Below are 24,733 nucleotides of genomic sequence, written 5' to 3'. Positions count from 1 at the left end.
TGTGTGCTGTCCTCTTGCCATTGGGTTGGGTACTGGGCACAAGAGAAGGGGAATTCATAATTTTCCAATTTGTCTTAGCACAATAACTGATGGGCATCGTGCCTTTGGGCACAGTAAGCCCTCAGTGAGTGTTCGTGGTTGAAATTCTACAGGGATAAAATAGGAATTTAAAAATCCACACACCCCCGTCCCGCACCACCCCTTCTCCCTGAATGGCACTTGAGGTGTGCTATGTACGAGGCCTGCACGGAACAGGCAGCCAGGATTTTTCTTTTCATTTCCTCGCTCCCACTCTCCCTGCTCTGGAGCCTTCTGCAGGCCTCCCGTCATCACCCTGTGACATCTTTTTCCGTGACCTGCCTCCTTGCTTCCCCTGGAGGCTAAGCATCGTGGGACATCATCTCAACCAATCTTCTGATAAGGGGAGGCGAATTTTCTTTCTCATTCTGTTATGTTGATTGAGAGTTCTGTTTTTATAGGTAAAACCAATATTACCTGGACCGTGGGCTGACTGCTCTGTGGGCTAAAGGCTAGTTGAGCGAGCCTTGTCCGTGCAGCTACCACATCACAGGCCAGATGGTCATGCAGGCATCGTGCAAGAGGGAATTAAGCCCTCCAAATGACCTATAGTTGTAAGTGGAAAATGTCACTATGACCTTTTTTCCAGTGCTTTTGAAACTCAGGCTTTAAAAATCTTTTTCTTAAATTGGGCAATAGTCACAGGGGGCAAAAGTTTAAAACTTCAGAAGGTAAAAACTCTCCCCCTCCCCCCCTCAGCTTAGCTCCATTCTCAAAGACAACCAGTGCACCAATGTCTTGTGTGTCCTCCATCCACGTTTTATACGTGTGTAAGCAGTTGTGCTCACACACACACACACTCCCCTCTCTTTATTTTTTCACACCAAATAGCAGCATCGTATACACATTGGTCTGCACCTTGCTTTTCTTTAATCACTTAACAGTATATTTTAGAGATCATTCCATATTCGTTACCGAGATTTCTTTCATCATGGATTCCAAATACAAATGAAATAACCCACATTCCGATTATTTCTCCTTCCTCACAACTTGGCTGTTGATTTTCACCCGTGTCTTTCCCTTGCTGGTGTATGACTTCTACCACATAAGGGTCCAGTCACATTCTTTGAATCGCCTTCCAGATAAAAATATCTTAATAAGCCTTAGTGCCTTTGCCTGGAGGATAAGTGAACACTTTTTACGTGATCAGGGCTCTGCCAGTGCATTGGTGTCACTCTACTGTTAATTTAAACCACATCTTGAATGAGGTCCCTTAAGGTCCTAAAGCGGGGGACTCCAAGAAATGATCTGACTTCTGACGCTGTGGCATGTTTTCTCTTGTTCCAGAAACTAGGATGATCCGAAGCATTCCTGTGGAGGTTGATGAATCAGAACCATACCCAAGTCAGTTGCTGAAACCTCTCTCAGAATATTCCCTGGAAGAAGAATCCGAGCTCCCTGCTCCAGATACAAGGGACATGGCCCCCAACAGCTTGTCTGCACCTCAGACCCTTCACTCTTCCTCAGGAGACTTTTCTCACACTCACCCAACCCTGAAGCTTTCAAACCGGCAGCCTGTGTCCCAGCAGGTCACCTGCCTGCGCACTAAAGTCCTGGCAGAGAGTGAAGACAGCTTCTGGAGGAGACACCCAGACCCCGGCAAAGATTTTCCCTTGGGCTGCTCTGCAGCCAGCGAGCCTGAGGCTGAGTCTGTGGTTGGAGCCCTCACCCCGGAGCATCAGTTTTCACTTATGGAAAAACGTAATCAATGGCTGGGATCTCAGCTTTCAGCAGCTTCTCCTGACACTGGCCATGACTCAGACAAATCAGACCAAAGTTTACCTAATGCCTCAGCAGACCCCCCGGGCAGTAGCCAAGAGATGGTGCCACGGGCCCGGATCCACAGGAACCGAGCGGCCCCAGACCTGCGTACGATCGACACGGGCTATGATTCACAGCCCCAGGACGTCCTGGGCATCAGGCAACTGGAAAGGCCCCTGCCCCTCACCTCCGTGTGTTACCCCCAGGACCTCCCCAGGCCTCTCAGATCCAGGGAGTTCCATCAGCTTGAACCTCAGAGATACCCAGCATGTGCACAGATGCTGCCTCCCAACCCTTCCCCACAGGCTCAGTGGAACTATCGCTACTATTGTCCTGGAGGCCCCGATCACCTGGTGCCATGTAAGTGAGCTTTACCTCCTCTGGACATTCTGGGCTGGGTAACCGAGTAAATGGGAATCTCACGTCAATGTCTTGCATCGTTAGACCAGCACAGACAGATCAGAGGGCAGGGAGGACATTTTGCTTCCTATGGGGCCTTCCGCATGTGATTGGATTTGCAAGCGGCTTTAGAATAATGCTTTATCTTGGCCCAAAGCCCGTTCCGCTTGGAACCTGCTTCTCTAGGAAACTTTAAGTATAAAACAGATTCCTCTCTAGGGTAGTTTTAAGTGAAACTTGCTGAGAGGCAGGGAGACGACTCAAATAACTTCTAGAAAACTTGTTTGTTATCCAAATTCTTGGGCATCTGGGTTTTTCCTTCTTTACATGCTTCTTCTCCACCTTAGATTTTTCAGAGAAAGGGGCCTTCTGTCAAAATAATCAGAAGGTGCCCAGAATGTCATTGAGACTGAATTCATGCATGACATGAAGATCCAGTTGCTCCTGTGATTACATTGCTAAAAGGCCTTTGGAGGTTGAACCATCAACATCTACCCTACCATCTAGCCACACTTGAGGACTGGCAGTCCCCCTAACTTGTCGAGCTGTTTCACATCCCCCTGCATTTGCCCACACTCTTCTGTCTACCCAAGATGTTTTCCCCTTCGTGTACATTTGAACCAGTTCTATACCTTTATTCTTTAACTGCTTTTTTGAGATCTAATTTATACACTATGAAGTTCACCCTGCCCCCATTTAGGTGTACAATTCAATTTAGAGTTATACAACCATCACTATATACCTCTTTTAAGACTTAGCTCAAGTGTCCCTCTGGCAGTCTCCCCAGATCAGTCCCTCCTTTGGGCTCTCTGTTTCCTTATGCTCTGCCTGTTGGGGCACCTAATGCCAGTATGGCATTTACTTATGGACTTGTTTACTTCTCCTTCCAGACTGTAAGTTTTTGCACATTCAGCAAAGGTGTATTTTCTTTTTTTTTTTTTTTTGCGGTACGTGGGCCTCTCACTGTTGCGGCCTCTCCCTTTGCGGAGCACAGGCTCCAGACGCGCAGGCTCAGTGGCCATGGCTCACCGGCCTAGCTGCTCCGCAGCACGTGGGATCTTCCCAGACCGGGACACGAACCCATGTCCCCTGCATTGGCAGGCGGACTCTCAACAACTGCACCACCAGGGAAGCCCAAAAGGTGTATTTTCAATCCATAATTCTCCAGTATTTAGCACAGTGACCAGCATATACTAGATTCTCAATAAATTATTTCTGAATGAATGAATGAATGAATAAATAAATAATATGTATCAGTACAGTAAGCATCTCTGAAAGTGATAAAGTCTTAGACTGAGATAAAAGGTTCATCACAATTCTTGATGTCAGCTCTCTAAGACGCTGCTGGAAAATAACAATAGGGCTTTACAGATGAAACATGGGGCTGGGAGGTGCAATATTTTTCTTAGCAAAATAAAACACCGTATCGAAAGCAGTTCAAATGGTCTGACCAAAGAGTCTGACCAAATCTGGTGCCTAGCTTTAAAATAAATTATAGAAATAATTACACATCCTATAATCAAACCACAATTTATGTATTTATACATGTGAATTTAATATAGCTTTAATATAGCTTTAGGAAGCTTAATAAAGCTTCCTAAAGCAAATGGAGCAACAGAGTAATTCATAATTTAAAAAAAAAAAAAGTGAGGTAAAGGAATTTAACTTAGAAGATGCTTGGAAGAAAGCAGGCAATAATGAATGTGAGTTAAGAGTGAGGCTAAGAGGGGCTTCCCTGGTGACACAGTGGTTAAGAATCCACCTGCCAATGCAGGAGACACAGATTCAAGCTCTGGTCCGGGAAGATCCCACATGCCGCAGAGCAACTAAGCCCGTGCGCCACAACTACTGAGCCTGCGCTCTAGAGCCCGAGAGCCACAACTACTGAAGCCCACATGCCTAGAGCCCGTGCTCCACAACAAGAGAAGCCACTGCAATGAGAAACCTGCACACCACAACAAAGAGTAGCCCCCGCTCGCCACAACTAGAGAAAGCCCGCACCCAGCAACGAAGACCCAACGCAGCCAAAAGTAAATATATATATATATCTGCATGTGCCAAGTGCTCAATAAGTATTTGTTAAAAAAAGAAAAAAAGAGTGAGGCTAAGAAATGAGGAAGCAGTGGAGCTTCGGGAGAAAGAGCCCCTGAGGTCTACAACTGGGGCTCTGGTGTTGGTGTGGGATGCTGGGAAGTCAGCTGATTGGGAAGCAAGGACCTCACTTGTACTTTGAGCACCCAGGGATAGGATGGGTGTGGTGGCAAAGTTCCTTGAGCATGAATCACTCACTGAAAATTGAACCTTGGCAGGGTCAGGATTTGCATTTTTTTCTCAACGATTTCTAGGTTAAAAAGGAATAATTTTGTGGGAATAATACCACAAGATACTTCTTTTTAACATTCTACTATCTGCATTTAAAGATAATTTTTCTGATCATAATACTAATGTTTGTTCACTCTCAAAGTTGAAATATGCTCAAAAGCCATGTTTCCATCACCCAAAAATAATTCCTTATTGCGGTTTGACATATTTACTGGGTTTTTTTCTTTGCATATATATTTAATATAAAACTAAAATAATTTCAGTGTAATTCTTCCAGCATCACCTAAAAATGCTGCATATTATTTCATCAGATGGATCTATCAAGTTGTTTTTAAGTTATTCTCTGTTGTTGGACATTTTAAGTAGTTTCCGATTTCTGATCCAAAAAGCAATGATATGATATATCATGTACATAAGTTTTTACCTGCATTTCTGATTAGTTTCTTAGATTAATATGTAGAAGTGTGAATACTTCATCAAGGGCTTTGTGATACTAAGTCCCAAGCAGTTGCCTTTAACCACTAACAGGGGAAAGCCCCATTGTGATAGACAGAGAAAACATGGACTCACGATTGGAGAGTTCCAGGAAGATCTTCTCACCTGTAAATATTTTTCCTGTTGAACCCTGAAATGGCATCGTTAGCAATCTAGTCTTTGGAGGTAAGCATTGCCCTCTTTGGGCAGGCTCTGTTAAAATGCAAACACTCCCACTGGGAATACCTTTAGTCTCTTAACACTTGCTTTCTCTCATCAGATCCCCTCCCCTTGCTCTCTATATTATTTCCTTCTCTTGAAGTCGGGGAGGAAGGGGAGCCTAGGATCCTGGGAGTGAAGATAAGTGATGAAAGGCAGAGAGGAGAGAACTTGGACAGGAGAAGGGAATAATTCACAGAACACATATAAGCAGCCAATAAGCATATGAAACCAAGCTTAATATTACTGAATTTGAGAAATGCAAAATTTTTAAAGATGTATTTTTCCCAATCAGGTGCACAAAAACAAAAAAACCCTGGGACAACATCTAGTGTTAGTGGGTTTATGGGGAAATGAACTTCCCCATCTACTCTTGGTAGGATTATAAACTGGTACAGTCTTCCAAGAGACAATTTCACTATCAAAATTTTTAATGGGTCCTCTTTGGTCCAGCAGTCTCACTTGTAGGAATCTGTCCTATAGACACATTAAATGAACATATAGAAATACCTGAATGAGGATGTTTATTAAAGCATTGTATTAGAGTAAGAATAAAAACAGTAAAATGCCTATCAGTAAGGGGACAGATTATAGTAAATAATTATAAATTAGTAAATTATAAATAATTATCAAATTATGTTATAAAGAATATACATTATTGTAAATAAGTTGTGATTTATTTATACCATAGACTACTAGGTCCCTGTTACATAGACTAAAATACACACTCTGACATAAAAAAGGTTAAGGGAGAAGCATGAAGTGTTGATCCCATACATGTTATTTTTTTTAATTATATATGTTAAAGACTCCATTAAAAAGTGTGTAAGATGGCCCCAACTGTTAACTGTGATCATGGGGAAAGGGGAACAAGGAATTAGGAAGAGACAGGGAGAGTTTTCTTCTAACTCTACATATTTTTGTTGAATTTGTTAGAGCAGACAGGCATTACTTTTATAATTTAAAAAATAAGTAAAGGGACTTCCCTGGTGGTACAGCGGTTAAGAGTCTGCCTGCTAAAAAAAAAAAAAAAAGAATCTGCCTGCCAATGCAGGGGACACGGGTTTGAGCCCTGGTCCGGGAAGATCCCACGTGCCGCGGAGCAGCTAAGCCCGTGCACCACAACTACTGAGCCTGTGCTCTAGAGCCCGTGAGCCACAACTACTGAGGCCATGTGCCACAACTACTGAGCCCACGAGCCACAACTACTGAAGCCCACGAGCCTAGAGCCCGTGCTCCACAACAAGAGAAGCCACCGCAATGAGAAGCCCACACACCGCTACGAAGAGTAGCCCCGCTAGCTGCAACTGGAGAAAGCCAGTGCGCAGCAACGAAGACCCAACACAGCCATAAATAAATAAATAAGTAATTTTTAAAAATAAGTAAAAGTTAAAAAGAAAAAAGAAAAGTAAGGGGAAATGAGAGTGTACAGGTGGGCTCAGCCTAATCCACCCTGCATGTGCCTTGGTCCTAGTTCCCAGGGGCATTATCACAGGGAAGAGGGTCAGGGTCGGGCTGTGTTTGTCAGGGAAATTCAGTGCTTACAGTTTCTCTTCGGGGCAGTGCAAGCCCAAAATATTTATGAAGCCTCCAATAGCAATGGCTCCCAGGAAGGTTGCTGTGAGGATTAAATGAGATAATGTATTAAAGACACTAGGAAAGTGGCTGGCTTGTAGTAAGCCCTCAATAACTAGCAGCTCTTAGTTATTATTGTTATTATCTAAATGGATCCTGTAAAGTACCCCTCTACTTCAAGATCCCTCTCGCTGGCACAGATTTTAAGCATTCAAAGCAGGTGTATAAATGCTTAGTTTCATGTCAGGGCTGTAACTGCATTTAATTGCCAACAAAACCACTTGAAAAGAGCTGTTCATCTAAGTGATGCTCGTGCAGTTGGAAACCATGGCTACGTGGTTCTACTCGGCTTTAGAAGAGTATTACTTCCTCATCCGTTAATGAAAATATAAATAAATAATGATCACCATGCAAATGGCATACCTTAGCCTTTGCAAGTTAAAGCAAAAATGGTTACTGGTCACCCCTTTCATGTCAAAAAAAAAAAAAGTTATCAAAGCAGGTGAAAACAAGAAGTGGGAAAAGACTGTTTCTTTCCTCCCCCCACCCCCGGGAGAAGTCAGCCTCTTACTGCCTCAAAATCCTTCCACTGAAGGTCACCAGACTGGAGATCATGGCTATGCAATCAAATAAAACCCATGACGCAAATAAATTGGGAGAAAAGAATGTATTAAGTCTAAAAGACTCATTTTACTGTAAAATTCTTGCTTTCTCTACCAAGGAGACCGAATAAAATAAACCTGTGGGCACATGCCTACTATTGCTCATATGGACCCCAAGGAGTGATTATTTGTATGCTAGAATGCATGCACAATTAAAAGTAAGGAAAAAACAAACCAAGTGGAAGAGATGAGAAAGAAAGGCGTTGCCTTTCAGGAACTACAGCTGTTTACAGCTGTGAGAGTTCCTGTAACAGTTTATGCGGGCCCTTTTGTTTTCCTGGCTAAAGTGATTGCGTTATATCATCATGTCTTTTGACAACTTGAAAATCAGGTTTTATTTTCTCTCTCATAAATTCTTTTAATACCATTCTTAATAAGGAAGAAAAATGTTGAATGTTTTGACTGAGAAGTGGAAAGCCTCGTTTAGGTTTTGGTTTACAAATTCCAAGTGGTCAAAGCCCAGTAACACGAAGACCATGTGTACCCAGGCCAGGAGGATCATAAGATTGACAAGAAACATACAGTTCTGGGCACCTATTCATGATGTGCAAGATTTGTATTTTTGTTTTGTGATTCACACTGCGTCAGAATCTAGGAGTTACTGTGCTAACAAATCACTTGTCTATCACATTCTACAGAATGCACTCTTGATGGAATTTTAGGCATGAGGACAAGTCATTGGGGGAGATATTTTAGGCAGTGATTCTTAAGTCTACCACGTAGCTGGCTTGCACACCTCTCTTACGCACTGAGTGTGGGTTTGTGTTTCCAAACAAACATCCATAGACACACAGATTTCCTCTTTCTCTCTCCATTTATTTTGAGCTACTAAGGAGAACTATAACCTATTTATTTCTATTCACCGCCTGCCTAGCCATAAAGGTTCAATGATATTTGTTGAATGAACAAAAAGAAATCTGTTCCCTACTTCCTGGGAAAAGGAGTGATTCCCTAATCATGAGTAGAGACTTTGTGATATCAAGCCTTGGAAAGGCCATCTTTACTTGTCTAATGGGAGAGCAGAGGAAAGAAAGGAGGTCAATGAGATTTGGAAACAGACCTTGTTCATTCATTTATCAACTTATTCAACAAATATTTGCCCAGTTCTCTGCTAGGCACTGGGTGTGCAGGGGTGAGTACAACACACATGGTCCTGTCTTTGTGGAGTTCACAGTCTACTGGAGATAAGTCTATAGATAAGAAGAAATGGGCAAACAAAATAACAAAGTGTATGTGTTATAAAGGAAATAGCCAGGTGTTAGAACAGACATTAATAGACAGGATGGTGAGAGGAGGCCTCTCTGAGTAGGACACGTGTGAGCTGAAATCCAAAGGAAAAGAAGGTCCAGGAAGCAAGGAGTTTGGTGTAGTTAATGTACCAAAAGCAAGTGAGTGGGGCTGGAGCAGGGTGAGCAGGGAGAGAATGATATGCTAGAAAATGAAGGAGGCAAGGACTGTGGTAAGGAATTTGGATTTTTTTCTAAGTTAAACTTCTTTAGGAAAACAAAAAATTGAACTCTATAATCCTGAATAAGGAACTTAGAACAGTACTTGGCATGTAACAAGTACTCGATAAATGTTAGCCATTATATATATAGTACCCAGCTAAACTAGCAAGCCTTGGTCAAAATAGTGGAACAAAACTATCAAAATTTGAGCAATGAAAAGACATTCATTTACCCAACAAATACAGATTTTATTTCACAACTTTTCCACACAACCAGCCAAATTCCAGACAAAACCAGTCAAGTTCCACTTACAAAAAGGAAACCTTGGGTTTCCCCGGTGGCACAGTGGTTAAGAACCACGGGTTCAAGCCCTGGTCCAGGAAGATCCCACATCCCGTGGAGCAACTAAGCCCGTGCACCACAACTACTGAGCCCTCGTGCCACAACTACAGAAGCCCGCAAGCCTAGAGCCCGTGCTCCGCAACAAGAGAAGCCACCGCAATGAGAAGCCCACGCACCGCATCGAAGAGTAGTCCCACTCGCTGCAACTAGAGAAAGCCCACGCACAGCAACGAAGATCCAATGCAGCCAAAAGTAAATAAATAAAATAAATTTATTTAAAAAAAAGGAAATCTTATTTTTGATTGACCCTCTGATATTCAATATTTCTTTGCTTTAACAATCAAAGGACAGCATAGAGAACTATATTGTCAGTACCCTAATTTCAAAAATAGATGAGGTGGAACATTTTCATCTGCTCACACAAAGCAGTGTAAGTTTTTATCACAGGTGGCCATTTCAGAAATGAGAGTTACAGCTAATCAAACACTTAGCCCACATGCCTTAGTGATTTTAATGATATGATTAGTTGCTATGAGACAAAAACCTGTTGTGTGAGGAATAATCTGTTAGAAATCATATGTCCTTGATTCAAAGGCTTTTGATTAACAACACTAACATCCACCTTCTGGAAAAGAAATAAACCCTATGATTAGAGCTTGGTAGTCCTTTTAAAGCAAATAAAACCTTATTAGCCACTTTTTAATGGATATGGGAAACAAGAATGGCTCTAAGCATTAAAAACTTTCAAGGCCACTGGCAACGTTGCTCCTCTTCTCCTTGTCTTCCTTCTTCCTACTTCCAGAGGAGACACTGAAAAATACCGCAGATGGAGAGCAGATGAGACATAGACAGTCTAGAAGACCCAAGACCTAGCAGGCAGACTGTGCAGTGCTCCATGGCTTCGCTTGTGTGCGTGTGTGAAGTTGGCTTTGTAACTCTTCAGTCTTCATTCATTCATTTATTGAGCATCCCCTGGGTGTCGGCACTGTGCCTGGAGATGTGGTGGCAAACAGACACAGTTCATGCTTTCACAGAGCTTAGAGTCTCGTAGGGAAGGCAGGTAAGAAGTTGACAAGTAAGGGTCATGCTTACTTATACAAACATGATGAGCATTAGGAAGAAAATAAAATAGGGAGATGGGATTTGAACAGGTGAATTCACTGGTGAACAGGTGATATCTGAGCTGAACCCTGAATGTCGAGATGTTGATCTGTAAAGACACAGGGCAAAACAGTCTGGGCAGAGCGGATGGCAGACTCAGGGTCCCAGAGGTGGGGTACTAGCTTGGGGCGTTCAAGAAGAAGAAAGACAGCCAGGATAGCTGGGGCTTGGTGAGCAGAGTATAGTAGGAGGTAAAATCAAGAAGGGCAGAGACCCGATCATGCAAGGTGGATTTTAAATGCAGTGGGAAATCTCTGGAGGGTTGTACCTATAGCTGGTTTTGTAAATGGTCCACTCATACAAGACTCACCTGAAAACATGGCTGGCCTAGTGACCTGTAGCAGTGGCACTTTTTAACCCTGTTCCAGCTAGGGAAAAGAGCAGCAGGAGAGACCAGCCCTGTAGCCCTGGAACTCCAACTGGTGAGCTGGACCCCTTGCAATGTGTCTGACCTGCCCCAGGAAGGCTGTAAAGACAAAACCTCAGTGGTCTATCTTGTTCTAGACCATAGGGGGCTCTGTGGTCCTGTCTCCCCATTCTTAGAGATGCCTTCCATGTACAGGTCTTTATCAGGCAAGGGGCTGGGATAGACCCAGTCAGATCCTTTTATCCTCCTCCCTTTCCTTAAGCCCCTAATATCATAACCAGGCCTAAGCAATAGCAGGGCAAGGGTCACGGTCAGGGCCAGGAGACAACCTGGGTTAAGAGGGGTGTGGTCAGTTTTGCCAAAGGAAGCAGGACAGGAAGGACTTAGCTGATGTCACAGGTCAGAGCAGACAATAGACTAAATCCAGGGATTCTGACCATGCTTGAGAGACTGGCTTGGGCACATTTCCAGGGTCACTCAGCCAAGTTTCCTGAGTCCAGACAGTGGGGCCACACTAGTGAAGTGAATACACATATTATTTGTCTTCTGTACTTGAGGCTAATAGTCCCCTAGATGTTCCCATGAAAACTTCAGTGGTTCCTGACTACTTACCAAACTAGGCATAAAGTTCTTAACCACATTCTCGCTCTCCACATTCTGGTTCCAACCTTCTTTATCTGTTACTTTCTTGCTCACTTCCTAGTTTTATTTCACTTTACATCCCGGCATGTATCCTACCTACACAGCAGGCAAATTGGTTATTATTTATATAATCAGAAAAAGAATAAAGACCAATAAATATCTTTTGAAAACCAAGGTTCTTTCTTGCCCTAACTAGCTATGCCTCCTCCATCCTCCAAGTTCTTACTTGGGCAGAGGTGGCAATGCCTGGATTACCAGGATGTGCTCATGGTTCATTTTGCAGGGTTATCCACTTGGCTCTCTCCAGTCCCTCTCCAAGCTAGGCCCACCCCTAAGATATATCAGAGCTCTCAGATTTCCCACACCTGAGCCCCTTTGGGCCCGGACAGTTCCCCCAGAGCCTTCCTCTCCCACTCTTCCTGGGTTCCCTTGCATCCCTCCTCTGACCTTCACTTCTCTTCTCTCACCTGGTCAGGCAGGTTGCCCTTCTTCCTTTGGGACTCTGCTACTCCTGGGCCTGGCTGGGACCAACTTTCTCCTAGGTTACAAATTCATATAAATCACTGCCAGGCCTGGCTTTGCTCTGAGACTGCCCTCTTCTAACTGCCCTGGCCCCAGGTGCACATAGCCTTTAGCAACAGAGGACTGAGAAAGTTGGGAGGTGTTGCCAACTGGTTGGTTACTTTCCAGAGGTATGAGCCAAGTTTTCATTCATTTACTTCTTCTTGAGGGATTGGGGTGTGTGTGTGTGTGTGTGTGTGTGTGTGTGTGTGTGTGTGTCTCCAGGGAAGGAAAAGAGCAAGTAGTGATTCTGTATCTATCCTGAGGATAATTTCTCCTAGCCTTGGGTTCTACAAACTTGGGGAATTATGGTAGGAATAGTGGTGATCTGGGTCCCTTGGGATGTATCTCACCTGCCCCAGGAAAGCTGTAACAGCAAAACCTGGGCAGTATATCTTGTCCTAGACCAAAGGGGTCTCTGTGGTCCTACCTCCCCGTTCTTAGAGATGCCCTCCAAGTCCTGGTCTTTATCAGCCAGGCAGCTGGAATAGGCTCAGTTTGGATTATTTTAAGCATCTTATTTAAATAGGGGCCTATGTGGAGCTTTGTACTTTCCAATTAGAACACCAAACTCATGATTTCACAGATGTTTTTATTTAGGAAAAAAATAAAAACAATGACTCAATTTCATGAAAGCAATCAAGTAAATAATAGTACAGAAATATGGCAAACATCTTAGAGGTGGTAAACGTTATCTGGACCCCTCAGTTGGTATCAAGACAAAAATTTGCACTGAGCTTACCTCTCCTTTCACACAAAGGAGCTAGGGTCAGCCTTCCCTGTTTTCTTTGCTGTCTTTACCTGCAGATGGCCACGACTACCCTCGAACAGCCTACCAGCAAGTGATCCAGCCGGCTCTACCTGGGCAGGCCCCACCTGGAGCCAGTGTGAGAGGCCTGCACCCTGTGCAGAAGGTCGTCCTGAACTATCCCAGCCCCTGGGACCAAGAGGAGAGGCCTCCACAAAGAGACTGCTCCTCCCTAGGGCTCCTGAGGTATCAGTAAGTACGATGGGGCCAAATTTCAAACAGTTCTAACATGAAAAAGAATGATGCCAACGCAATCAAAATGTATCTAAACTCTCTGTTGGTTTGCTACCCAGGCTGCTGACCAAGTCCCACACTGGAACACCCCACCTAGACTTTTCAGGTCAGGAGGAAAGGGAAACTGGTTGATAAGAATCTCTTTACCAGACACATAAAGCCACTGGTGACTAGTCAAAATGCTCTTGGAGGAAAGGCTCTTAAGATGCTAAGTCACACCTGCTTCTTTTACTTTCAGATCCCCTGGCCTTTTAGCCCACGAAATAGTTTTTTATTTTTACTATGGCTGACTTCCAAAGCTATGAAGTTCTTTTTTATATCCTTAGTTTCTACACCTGTTTAAGACCATTTCTTACTTTGAAATTTTAAATTCAATTCGTTCTTAATAGAAATTTAAAATAACCTTTTATTTTCTTTTGTAATAAAAGAATTCACACATGTTGAACACCATTATTAGGTCTTTCCGATACTTCTTCCAGAAAAACAATTTTGGTTTTTCTTGACTTTAATTGTCTAATCCTTTAATCATATTTCTCTTCATTGTTCTTTTTTTTTTGTAAATTTATTTATTTATTTGTTTTTGGCTGTGTTGGGTCTTTGTTGCTGCGTGCGGGCTTTCTCTAGTTGCGGCGAGCGGGGGCTACTCTTCGTTGCGGTGCTCGGGCTTCTTATTGCAGTGACTTCTCTTGTTGTGGAGAAGGGCTCTGGGCGTGCAGGCTCAGTAGTTGTGGCTCGTGGGTTCTAGAGCGCAGGCTCAGTAGTTGTGGCACTGGGCTTAGTTGCTCCGCGGGATGTGGGATCTTCCCAACCAGGGCTCAAACCCGTGTCCCCTGCATTGGCAGGCAGATTCTTTACCACTGCACCACCAGGGAAGCCCCATAGTTTTCTTTTGACTCTTCAAGTTTTCCTTTTCTCTTAATTTATAGATCTAAAACATACAGGAACAACTCATGTAAATGGAGCTTCCTAATTGATGACAAAATTGGAAAGAGAGTAGATAAAAGGTTTGCTCTTGCTCAAGCACGACTTTTATGTACCGCTCAAAGTAAATCTATATTCTGTTTTGAGAACGGAACGAGATATGAAGGTCCTATTAAAGCAGTTTTTTTCAGAAATAGAGAAATCGGTAATCAGATCAAAAAGTTTATTGAAAGAAAAAAGCCCACTCTATTTACAATGGCAGATAAGGCACATCTGCCTTTCCTCTTCACTCAAAAGCCGACAAGCCCTCAGATTTTCTTTGCAGACAGATGCCTTATTTTTTTAAAAACAAAATAGCATGGAATTTATATATTGGAATTAAGTAATGATTTACAGCCAGATAAGCACTCTTGCAGAAAAAGTATCTAAAATTCCAAGAAAACAAACAAAATTTAAGCATCTTTATGTTTACTGTTGAATAGGAGAGGCAATAGTAATTTTTAAATTAAACTTTTATTTTGAAATAATTTTAGATATGCAGAAGAATAGCAAATGTAGTACAGAGTAACCGCTTTTGTAACATCATTTGTAACATCAATTTAAGCCTGCTATGGTCTCCTTGGATTTATTTTATCATTTTAAGATAATGAAAAATAAGTACAGGTAATGAAGCTAATTCTCCTCTTACTGGTCTTTTGAAAGAGAACCTTAATGCAGAAAATTTACTCTGTCATTACTCTCCATGAATATTGTTTTATATGAAAGTTTTTGAATATTATCAAGGCCTTTGCTTTGTCAAGTAAGCAACCGTCTTTTATAACAACTAAGCAACTTTGGGTACAAAGGCATTTAATGCAAAAAGAATATGGAACTGGATCCCCATTAGATGAAGGCATATTTCGTAAAAAATTTTTTTCTACATTAATATAAAATAAAAATAACTTCCTCAAGCATTCACAATTAGAAATATAATATAGTTGAGATTCTGTATCATTTTATTTTAAATCTTGTTACATAGGACTTTCAGAATTTTTTTAATACTCTCGGGTAAAAATATGAAATCATAAGCAACAATCTAGGCATATACACACAGATTTTATATTCAAAACTTTTGTAAAATTTAGAATATAAAACAATTTCAAACATAACAAATAACAAACATTCCTGTTCCCACTACCTACGTTTTTTAAAATGTTAACAATGCCACATTTACTTCATATTTTTTTGAAGAAATAAAACATTACAGACACAGTTTTAGTCTCCATATCAGTTAGAATTCAGTTACAGAAAACAGAAGCAACTCTAGCTATTGTAAACAGAAGGGATTTAATATGGGGAATTGGGTACTTACAACATTGTTGGAGGTTGGAGGAGCGAGTTTTAGGCTGGGCTTCCAGGAATGATCCCAGAGCAAAGTCACAGAACAGGAGACCAGAGAGGCTGCTTCCTCTGGCATGGTCAGAGAGGCGGAGGGTCAGAAGGCCACCGCGGAGCCCTCCATTCTAGGCCATGCTGCCACAGCACACTCCAGAATCCGGAAGTTGCCACCACCTCAGCTACTGGAAACATTTTGTTCCTGCTAGGTCTGCACTGGCAAAAACACGGATGCCCATGCCCTGCCCTTGACACTGTGAAGCTGTAACGGGACACTGGGATGCCTCCTGATGAACTCGGCACCTCATGACAGACAGCCCTGAACAACAGAAACCACAGAAGTGGCAGAAGCATGGCCTCCATTTCCATTTACCTTCCAAATCTCACACGAGTGCATCTGGTTGTTCCTCTCAGCAGACTGTTCATGGGAATATTTGGGTGACCAAAATAATAATAAAGATGCCATATAATAATATGGTACAAACCTCTTTAAAGGGTCTTCAAAATCAGATTTTCATTCGTATATTAACATAGATACTTTTAAACCTACATGGTCTTTTCTATCTTTTGAGATATAATTAAATGTTATCTATTGTGAGCTAAAAGTTGTCTTTTTATCAGAATGCCTAAACACCAAACCTTGTATGTCACCCATTGTATTACTTTGTTTTCTTGGTGATCTTGTCCGAACTGTACCTGAGACTTATCTTCCCCATTAGACAGTCCTTAAATTGCTTCCCTCTTTGACCCCTAGCACAGGCCCTTATAAATGGCAGCCCCCCAAATTGCTCATTGACCAAAATCTCTGCAGAAAAAAACTCTGTCCTTCTGGGTCAGGAAAGAAATGGAGGCAGAGGAGAGAGAGAGCTCACTGGTATTTCCCATAGTCATTAAAGGCTTTCTGTCCCCCTAGGTTTGTGTTTATAAAACATGAACATTTACTGTGAATGTATTCCTTTCCAGGGGCCGGCTTTATAACCAGCCACCTCATAGAGCTGGTGCTCCTGAGGGGTCCTTGGAGTGTCCTGCAGAGTTGAGACCGGAGGGTCCCCAGACTCCATCCCCAGCTGCTATCCCTAGACCCCCAAGTAACCCTCCAGCCAGAGGAACTCTGAAAACAAGCAATTTGCCAGAAGAACTGCGTAAGTTGTTTGCGATGTTGTTTTTTTCCTTCTTCTTGTCAGGTCTTATACTTTAAGAGTACTTGATGATTATTCATCTATAATCTTGGATATCTCTCACATACTACACAGTGAAATGAAATTTCCTTTTCTCCTTTTTGTTAAAAAAGTAACCAGCAAAAAAAAAAAAAAAAAAGTAACCAGCATTTTGTAGGCCTGTTTGTAGTGATTCTGACACTACCTGCAATACTCACAAAGTGCTTAACGACTAGCTTTTTCTTCAACATGTACTCCAACAACAAATGACCCCCACGCTTTTTCCCTCTTCTAAATGATGCTCTTAAGTGGACTTGTCCCTGGATAGATTGATTAGATGTCCATGTGGTATTGGCCAGGGATCTAGCGTCTCACCATAAATTAGCAGCAGCCTTCAAGAACGAGGTCATTTCCTGTAGGAATAAGCAATCTTGTTTGGAAAAAGCAGTCTCACATTCTCCATACTGCTTTACAACCAAATGCAAACTAAGCCTCTTATTTAAAGAAACATTCGACTAAGTGTCAGGTGATGATGCTTTTTCCACATTTTGCAGCCAGAACCACTTTGAAATATCACCAAAATGTTCTCATATTAAGGTCTGTCAGGACAGTAAGTTCCAGAAATCTTAAGAAAACAGTCACTACTTGTGAAATTGTTATATTCTGTTGTGCTTGCTGGAATTCTAATAAGCCCTTTCCAAATCTAGGCACTGCTTTGAACCAACTTAAAATTAAGCCCTTTGCATTTGTTAATTCCAACTGGGGGAATCGATGCTCTTTGGTCATTTAAGGCTCTGAAAGATTTCTATGACAATGATCCATTGTTGTTTTTTTTTTTTTAAATTTTGTTTTAATCTTAAAATCTTAGACATTTAAATTTCGAGCATTTCTGGAGAATGGAAGATGTTAGGATATAGTCTGGGTGTCCGTTTATAGACCATATTTATCTTACCATAACCTATAAAGGGAGTCCTAAAATTCTTACAGAGGAATTGGTTGAGTATTAGGTGTCGAGAAGAAAATAGAGTGCTATCAATATGCCTGGCTGCTTAAATGAGTCAACATGACCGTTGAACATACTTCCATTTGAGAGCTGTGCTTCAAAAAACAAGAGCCTAAGCGTAGATAAGTAGGTTCTCTCCAATCCCCGCTTTCTTCTCCACCCTCTGCCCCAGGGCTTCCCGAGATGTAGCCAGTTGATTCCAGACTAAAAGCCAATACAGAGAGATTATTCATCTACCACATTAACACGCTAGCCAGATAATTACCCAAGACTTTAGCCTGGGAAAACACTGGTTCTCACCCTGACTGGGTTAGGCTTATGGGCACAATCCCATCTGCTGCTCTAGGCTGACTCAGGGAGAAGCAAGGGAGTCAATGATGCTGGACCTGCCAGAGGCGGGCTCTCTCCTTCAAGCTGCTGAAGTTCTTAGTAACATTTCTGAGCTGCGCTTTAGTCTACTCCAACTTCCTGGCCTTTCCCCCACCAGTGAGGGGAGAAGGGGGAGGAGAACCATTTTCTCCCTCTCCTCTCTTGCTCTTGTCAAGTTCAGGGCAGCGGAGAGCATCATGAGATCAAAAGAGGACACTGCTGGGTGGCCCCTTAGCAGGGCTCAACTTCCTGGCCCGCTGTGAGAGTATTTTTTGGGCACAGAGCCAAGTGTCTCAAATATACCAGGGGTGGCCTGATCTTAAGGCCCCGCAGGTTCTGGGTGATGGATTTTTTTGTTAACGCATCATGTGGTTTTTCAGAAGACCTCCTCTGCTTGTCTCAGCCTGCCAGAACCCTCTCTCCTTTCCATGCACCCTGAGCAGTCTGCATTCCCTTGGACAGAACCCCCTGACCCTTTGGGCCTGCAGATCTATGTCCTGAGGACACCAGTTCACCCTGCTGTAGCCATAGCCCTTAGACCACTCCCATCCTGAGGCTTCCCTTCATTATTCTAGAAGGACAAAAGACATTGCATACACTTTTCAAGTGTGGTTTAGAATAGAATAATTTGACTATTTTCTAATAAATGTGAAAAATCTCTCTTAGGGAAAGTCTTTATTACTTATTCTATGGACACGGCCATGGAGGTGGTGAAATTTGTGAACTTTTTGTTGGTAAATGGCTTCCAAACTGCAGTAAGTATTTTATCCAAAGAGAAGACTGAACTGTTAAAGTGAGTATAATGAAAAGAAAAACAAGAAAAATTATAAAGAGCTGTTGATGTTTTAAGCTATGTTATTTGATTTACGTGATTATGAACTAAATGCTTATGGATTCAGGTAATTATTTTCTAGAGTTTAAACTCTCCAAAGTCTCCAGCATGTTTTTCCTGCATGCCTTTTGAGCGACCCCGAGTGCCTCCGTACAGCCAGAACGGCATAAACGCTGAGCACGTATGCAGCTGGTGCCCGGCCTGAGGAAAACGCTGGGCTCTCACTGCACTTGGCATCTTTGCCCATCCTCACCAATCATGCCTGCTTTGGTTATGCTTCCTGTGGTACAGGAGGCTGCAGGCTTCACCAGGTCACCTACTCATCTTACAAGGTCCTTTCGTTCTGCACTGGGTCGTGAGGTCTGCAGTGGAGGCCCCTGCAGCCTGGGGGCCCCACTGTGCGAAGCTGCTGGTCCATCCGCACTTTGCTGCAGCAGCAATGCTTCTGGACAGGGAGGTACCTGGCCAGGTTCTCGGCTGGTCTAGGCTAGTTCAGGAAGGTAGACGCCCCAGCCCTGCTGTTCACTGTGATCTTAGCCTAAGAAATCTCAGGAAGCACATGCTCTTCAAGTCCCCTGCAGTGCTTTGAAAAAGCTCAGCTTAAACCCATGTAAGTTTTCCTTAGGATAAATAGAGAACCACAGGAGGCTACTCGGAGGACTGGCTTTCCTCAAACGCTGAGATCGCTTCTCTTCCTTCCCAGAGACCTCCTCTGGGTATTTAGAGATGGTCAATTCTAAAGAGTGGTGAAAGATTAAGGGAAATATCTACAAATAGGAATGTTGAAGGATAAAGGATAAATGTTGACATTTAGTAGCTAAATGTCAATTTTAAAGATTATTTAGCATTTCTGACACGAGTTTTATTCAAATTTTTTCTTCAGTCTATAATTATTTTTAAATGGAAGTACATGAAAATTGTTAGAAGTATATACTTTATACACTCCAACTTCATGACTATATAAATACACGACTGTATAGAGACCAACATTTCAGTTTCTCATTTCTGGGATAAGAAACACTGTGGCAACCATGATATAAAATCAAATTACAAGACATAAGGTCAACATTTCAGAAAAGATCTTACTTTGGGTCCTTTCCAAATAAACATAGTGATTGTCTCTGGAGAAGAGGACAGGTTTTTGTGACCTTAACAATCAGGGGCTGCTTAGGCCAAGTTTAAAATTGTCCTTGATCCTCATCACTCTGAAGCCTGTGGTAGAATCCCATAACCCCATCCTGGACAGCTAAGTTACTATATTGATACATCAAGGTCCCCTTAGTGGAGAAAAATAAACTTAATGGGTAATTTAATAAAGGGACAATTTTCAAAGTTCTAGGTGAGTTTTAGGGAATCCACAGGGAATAAATAGTTCAATATCCCAGGACTAGCAAAAGCAGGAGGTCTAAAGAGGCAAGGGAACAGCGACACCTGCAACCTAAAGGGGGTGCTATATTGGCTTGCCAGGGCTGCCACAGAATACCACAGGTGGGGGAGCTTAAACAACAGACGTTTATTTCCCCACAGTTGTGGAGGCTAGTAATGTAAGATCAAGGTGTCAGCAGGGTTGCTTTCATTCTGAGGTGTTTTCCTTGGCTTGTAGATGGCCATCTTCTCCCTGTGTCTTCACCTGGTCTTTCCTCTGGTCTTTCTTTATAATCTCCTCTTATAAGGACACCAGTCATATTGGATCAGGGCCCACCCATAAGACCCCGTTTTACTTTAATCACCTTTTCAAAGGCCCTATCTCCAAATACAGTCACAGTCTGAGGCACTGGGGGTTAAGACATATGTTGAGACATATGAATTTGGAGGGACGTGATTCAGTTCATAATAGTGGCTGGGTGGAAAAGTTGGCCTGACAGGAGCTGTGGATTTTAGTAGAGTTCTGGAGAGACTAATGGAAGATCTCCAGCACATTGTGCCGCCCAGAATGTCCACCTCCATAGCGAGGAAGGATTTAGGTGCTGGGGTAATAATAAGAATGACCATTTATTGAGTACTTACTTCATGTCTGGCATTTTGATATGCCTTTTCCACACTAACTCATTTTAATCCTCACAACCACCCTAGGAAGCAGGTTTATTAACCACATATTACAAATGAAAATATTAAGACTTAGAGAGTTTCGGGAATGTTTCCCAAGTCATGCAAGTGGGAAGGGCAGGAGCCAAGAGGAAAGCCAAGCTGCCTGTCTCTTCCCAGCCCTGACATCACATTGCTTCTCTCTCGTAGAACAGAAATGGATAATTGGTACAACCTCGGAGAGCTGCAGAAGCTCTCTCAAGATTACCTAGTGTAGTCACTGGCCATTGGACATTTTAAAGCAGGAATCGTCCAAACCAAAAGGAAAGCCATTCCATTTTTGATGTTCCATCAGTTAAAAAGAAGGACATTCTGAACTCATATTTGTACTATATGTATCTGAGTTTGGTGTACACAAGGCAGGATCTTGTTCCATAGGAAGCTTAGAACCACGTTGAAGAGATAAGGCAGACATCAATAAGACATTCAGTAAATGAAAGAATGCTGTAATAATGTGTTCATCGTCTAGCACCACCAGTGGTCACAAAGGGGTAGAGTTCATTAAGGTGAGGAGAAGGAAGTCAGTGCGTGAGGAGGATTCACAGAGCAGGGGGGCTTGCACTGTGCTTTAGGGTGCAGGGGACACCAGTGTGGGGAGTAAAGTAGACAGGACACGCGTGGAAAAGAGAGGTAAGCCTGGATCATGGGTGGCACAGAAGCTTGCTGCATGGCTGGGACTTGACTTGATGGGCCCTAAATGGCGGCATAACATGTAGGAGCATTGATCTGGGAGCAGTGTGGCTGAATCAAATAACCCCTCTTCGAGGACACTCTCCTTGTATCGCCCATTTCCGTATATAACCCCTCTTCCAATCGTGAGCACCTTGTGCACAAACACACTGCTCTCTGGCTGCAGAACAAGGCTGAGCCCAAGAAAGGCCTTCTTATTTAGTCTTCTGTAAAACAGAAAATAACTGGTTTTTCTCCCCTTCGAAGGCTTGATATTTAATACCAGTTTTTTCAAGGCCCAGGAGTTCTACTTCTTGACTTTCATCATAAACCTTTTCCCCACCATCTCAGTAATTGTTTTTGTGACTGTTTCTTGGACTTGTTTCAAGTTTCATGCAATCCTTTCTAAATATATAGATCGAAACTGGACATAACACCATAATAATGACCTGGCTAATGCAAGCAAAGTACCATATCGTATCTCAGTACATGCATATTACATCCATTAAAATGCTCCAGAATCATGTTTGCCTTCCAAATTACAGACATATATATATATATATATATATATATGCGTATGTTGCTGGCTTACATGCACCTGGTGGTCTACTATGTCTCTCAGATTTTTAAAACATAATTACAAATACTAAATACTCAAATGCCTACTAATCTTGAAATAGGAAACATTTTAAGAAAATTGTATCTTGATTTTTACATTTACCGGCTCCTCCTTGCAAAAAGCATTAGTGACTTTTTCAGTCTTAAATATATATAGCCTCTTGTGCTTTCTCTTGCTTTGCATCTAGACAGAGCTTCTCATTAAGAGTCACTTTCCACATCTTTTTCTTGTAGATTGACATATTTGAGGATAGAATCCGAGGCATTGATATCATTAAGTGGATGGAACGCTACCTTAGGGATGTAAGTACATTCCAAAATTCTGAACTTTTTTCTTGTGAGTAAGACAATTAGCTTGGGGAGTTATTTTATCAAAGAAGCACTGGCACACCCACCAAGGGCAAAGCAGACAAAGTCCCAACAAAGCTTCCCTTGTTGGCAGCCGTGCAAAGACTTGGAAAGGAAGGATGGGGTCACCCTCCTGGACATGCACAGGCAGGAAGTAACTGTCGAACCAGACACAGGTGGTTGATAACAATCAGAGCAAACAATTTTTTGACCAGAATAGGAAAGGAGGAAATGAAGGCGGGGAGTGGGGAGGGAGCGGCAGAATTCAATTGAATCTGAGGCCACCCCAAATGTTTTGTGGGATCAGGCTGAAGGGGTTTCCAGGGCAGCCTCACAGGCCGTGCAGCACATTGCCCACAGCCCCCCAGCCCCCGACGCCCCCTCACAGCCTTGTGATTTGTTTTCCACTGACAGAATCTATACCGACCACTGGGACACTTTGTGCTTTAACAAGATAGAAATTGATTGCTGCCAGCCTGTCCGTGTCGGCAGCCTCTTTCGGAGGGAGCGGTGGGGGACAGAGTCTCAGCAGGCTGGGGTTTTGAGGCTTTTCCTTTTGTCTGCAGCCTGATGTTTGCTTTGTGCTGAAGGGTCTGCTCCTCGGCAAGCAGGGCAGTCAAGGGTGCAGTAACTGACAGCTTAGATCCTGCTGCCCGAGGGAGGGGGTTTTCATCGTTGTCGTTGCGGAGCCATTTTGCCACAATGCAGAGTCACTTAGTGATTCCGGTTTTCATTAGACGTTTATTAGCGATGGTTGTAGAAATCGGTGGGCAGAACCGTGTCCATCTAGGAGAGCCGGAGCCATTCGCTCTTGGTGTTTGAAGGGAGCTGGGGAGGGAGACAGGGGAGGAGGGGAGGCAGGAGTCTGCCTGGGCTGGGGCCATGCCTTTCGCTTTCTGCGGATGGAGGCCCGGCCCTCCATCCTGCAGTGTATCAGAGAAGGCTCACAGTCCTGCTGGCCGGTTTCCAGCCTGCCTTCACCAAATGGACCACACTTCCATAAACATGCTTTCTCCCTCTCATTAACAGAAGACAGTGATGATAATTGTAGCAATCAGCCCCAAATACAAACAGGATGTGGAAGGTGCTGAGTCGCAGCTGGACGAGGATGAGCATGGCTTACATACTAAGTACATTCATCGAATGGTGAGTGAGGAAACCAGCACCTCGCCGGCCCTGGGCCCTCGGAGTCGGGCACTTTCTTCTGTGAAGGCCTGTCCTTCACCAGAGACCAGCCGGCTGATGGGTGAAGAACCCCCGCAGGAGAGGCGGGTGTTGGTTCTCGCTCCGCCTACCTTCGGGACCTGGGGCAAGTCCCCACACCTCTGGGACTCAGTGTACCTCTCAGTAACAGGGAGATTAACGTGTGATCTCTAAGTTCCAAGATTCTGGAAAGCAGTGCTTCACTGGCTTGGTTGTTTGTCAACAAATGTGAAACCTGGGGGGTGTGGTGGGGTGGCGGGAGACAGGGCCGTGAGGGGAGTGGGCTCCTGCATCTGTGTCCTGTTCTGTCCGCTGCCTTTTCAGAGAGCCAGAGTAGTGCAGCCAGAAGGACACCGCCTGTTGTGTCAAAGAGACTGTTTCAAATCTAGCTTCCTCCTGCACAGGCTGTGTGACCACCGGCCAAAGGCTTAAACCTCTTTGTGCCTCCATGTCCCTATTCAGAAAATGGGTCACTAATACCGTGTTGTTGTGAAGATTGGATGAAATAATATCTGTGGAGCACATGGCACAGATCAGATGCTCGGTCAAGGGAAGGGATGTTTCTAGCTCATGATATATGAGCAACACCTGAACTATGGGGGCCTGGTCAAACTCAAACCAGGGGGAGACATTTATAGGAAGTTCGACTTAGCATCTGACAGAACATTCTGACTGAAAGTATCACCAGCTTTGGAACTGGCTGTGTTATGGACAAGCAGCCTCCCTGCTTTTCATGACTGTATAGAGCCTGTGGAGATGGTGCCTGTTTGACTAGGATGCCGGGCTAGACTTGTGACTGTCACACTCTCCTGTAGAGTCCCTTTAGGTGCCCATATGTGCTGGGGGCCCTGGGCCTCCCACCCTACCCAGAGCTGTCTGCATTTCTCAGGCTGGTTTACCAAGGATTCTGAGACTTAAAAAGGCTTGAAACTCACTGGTCTAGAACTTGTAAGCTCCATTTCAGCTCGAGCATTCCACAAGGGGGGAAGGCACCTGGAATGGGCATAAAAGGTCACTGATTAAGACAGGAAGATGGGGCAGGAAGCAGACATGGCCCAGATGGAATAAGTAAGCAGGACCAGGCAGGAGGCAGTCAGGCGG

At 43.4% G+C, this 24,733-nt stretch overlaps 1 protein-coding gene across 6 annotated transcripts in view; it reads left to right on the top strand.

The window, feature by feature from the left end:
- The window catches only part of TRAF3IP2 (TRAF3 interacting protein 2), a 98,147-nt gene that overhangs the window by 46,188 nt on the left and 27,226 nt on the right, over positions 1–24,733 (top strand). For 4 of the 6 annotated variants that reach the window (XR_013830768.1, XM_079939300.1, XM_079939299.1 and 1 more), the window contains exons 2-7: positions 1,366–2,199; positions 12,819–13,011; positions 16,312–16,490; positions 18,544–18,632; positions 22,316–22,384; positions 23,459–23,575. Coding sequence is in view for 5 of the 6 variants with exons in the window: in XM_079939300.1 (XP_079795426.1) it covers positions 1,374–2,199; positions 12,819–13,011; positions 16,312–16,490; positions 18,544–18,632; positions 22,316–22,384; positions 23,459–23,575 (1,473 nt within the window). In the remaining variant the exon portion in view is untranslated. Of the gene's footprint in view, positions 1–600; positions 633–1,365; positions 2,200–12,818; positions 13,012–16,311; positions 16,491–18,543; positions 18,633–22,315; positions 22,385–23,458; positions 23,576–24,733 lie in introns of those variants that run through there. The other 2 variants (XM_079939301.1, XM_079939303.1) reach the window with 2 other exon arrangements.

Source organism: Stenella coeruleoalba (assembly GCF_951394435.1).
Source record: "Stenella coeruleoalba genome assembly, chromosome: 12".
Classification (NCBI taxonomy): Eukaryota; Metazoa; Chordata; class Mammalia; order Artiodactyla; family Delphinidae; genus Stenella; species Stenella coeruleoalba.
This window is presented reverse-complemented; position numbering and strand designations above follow the sequence as displayed.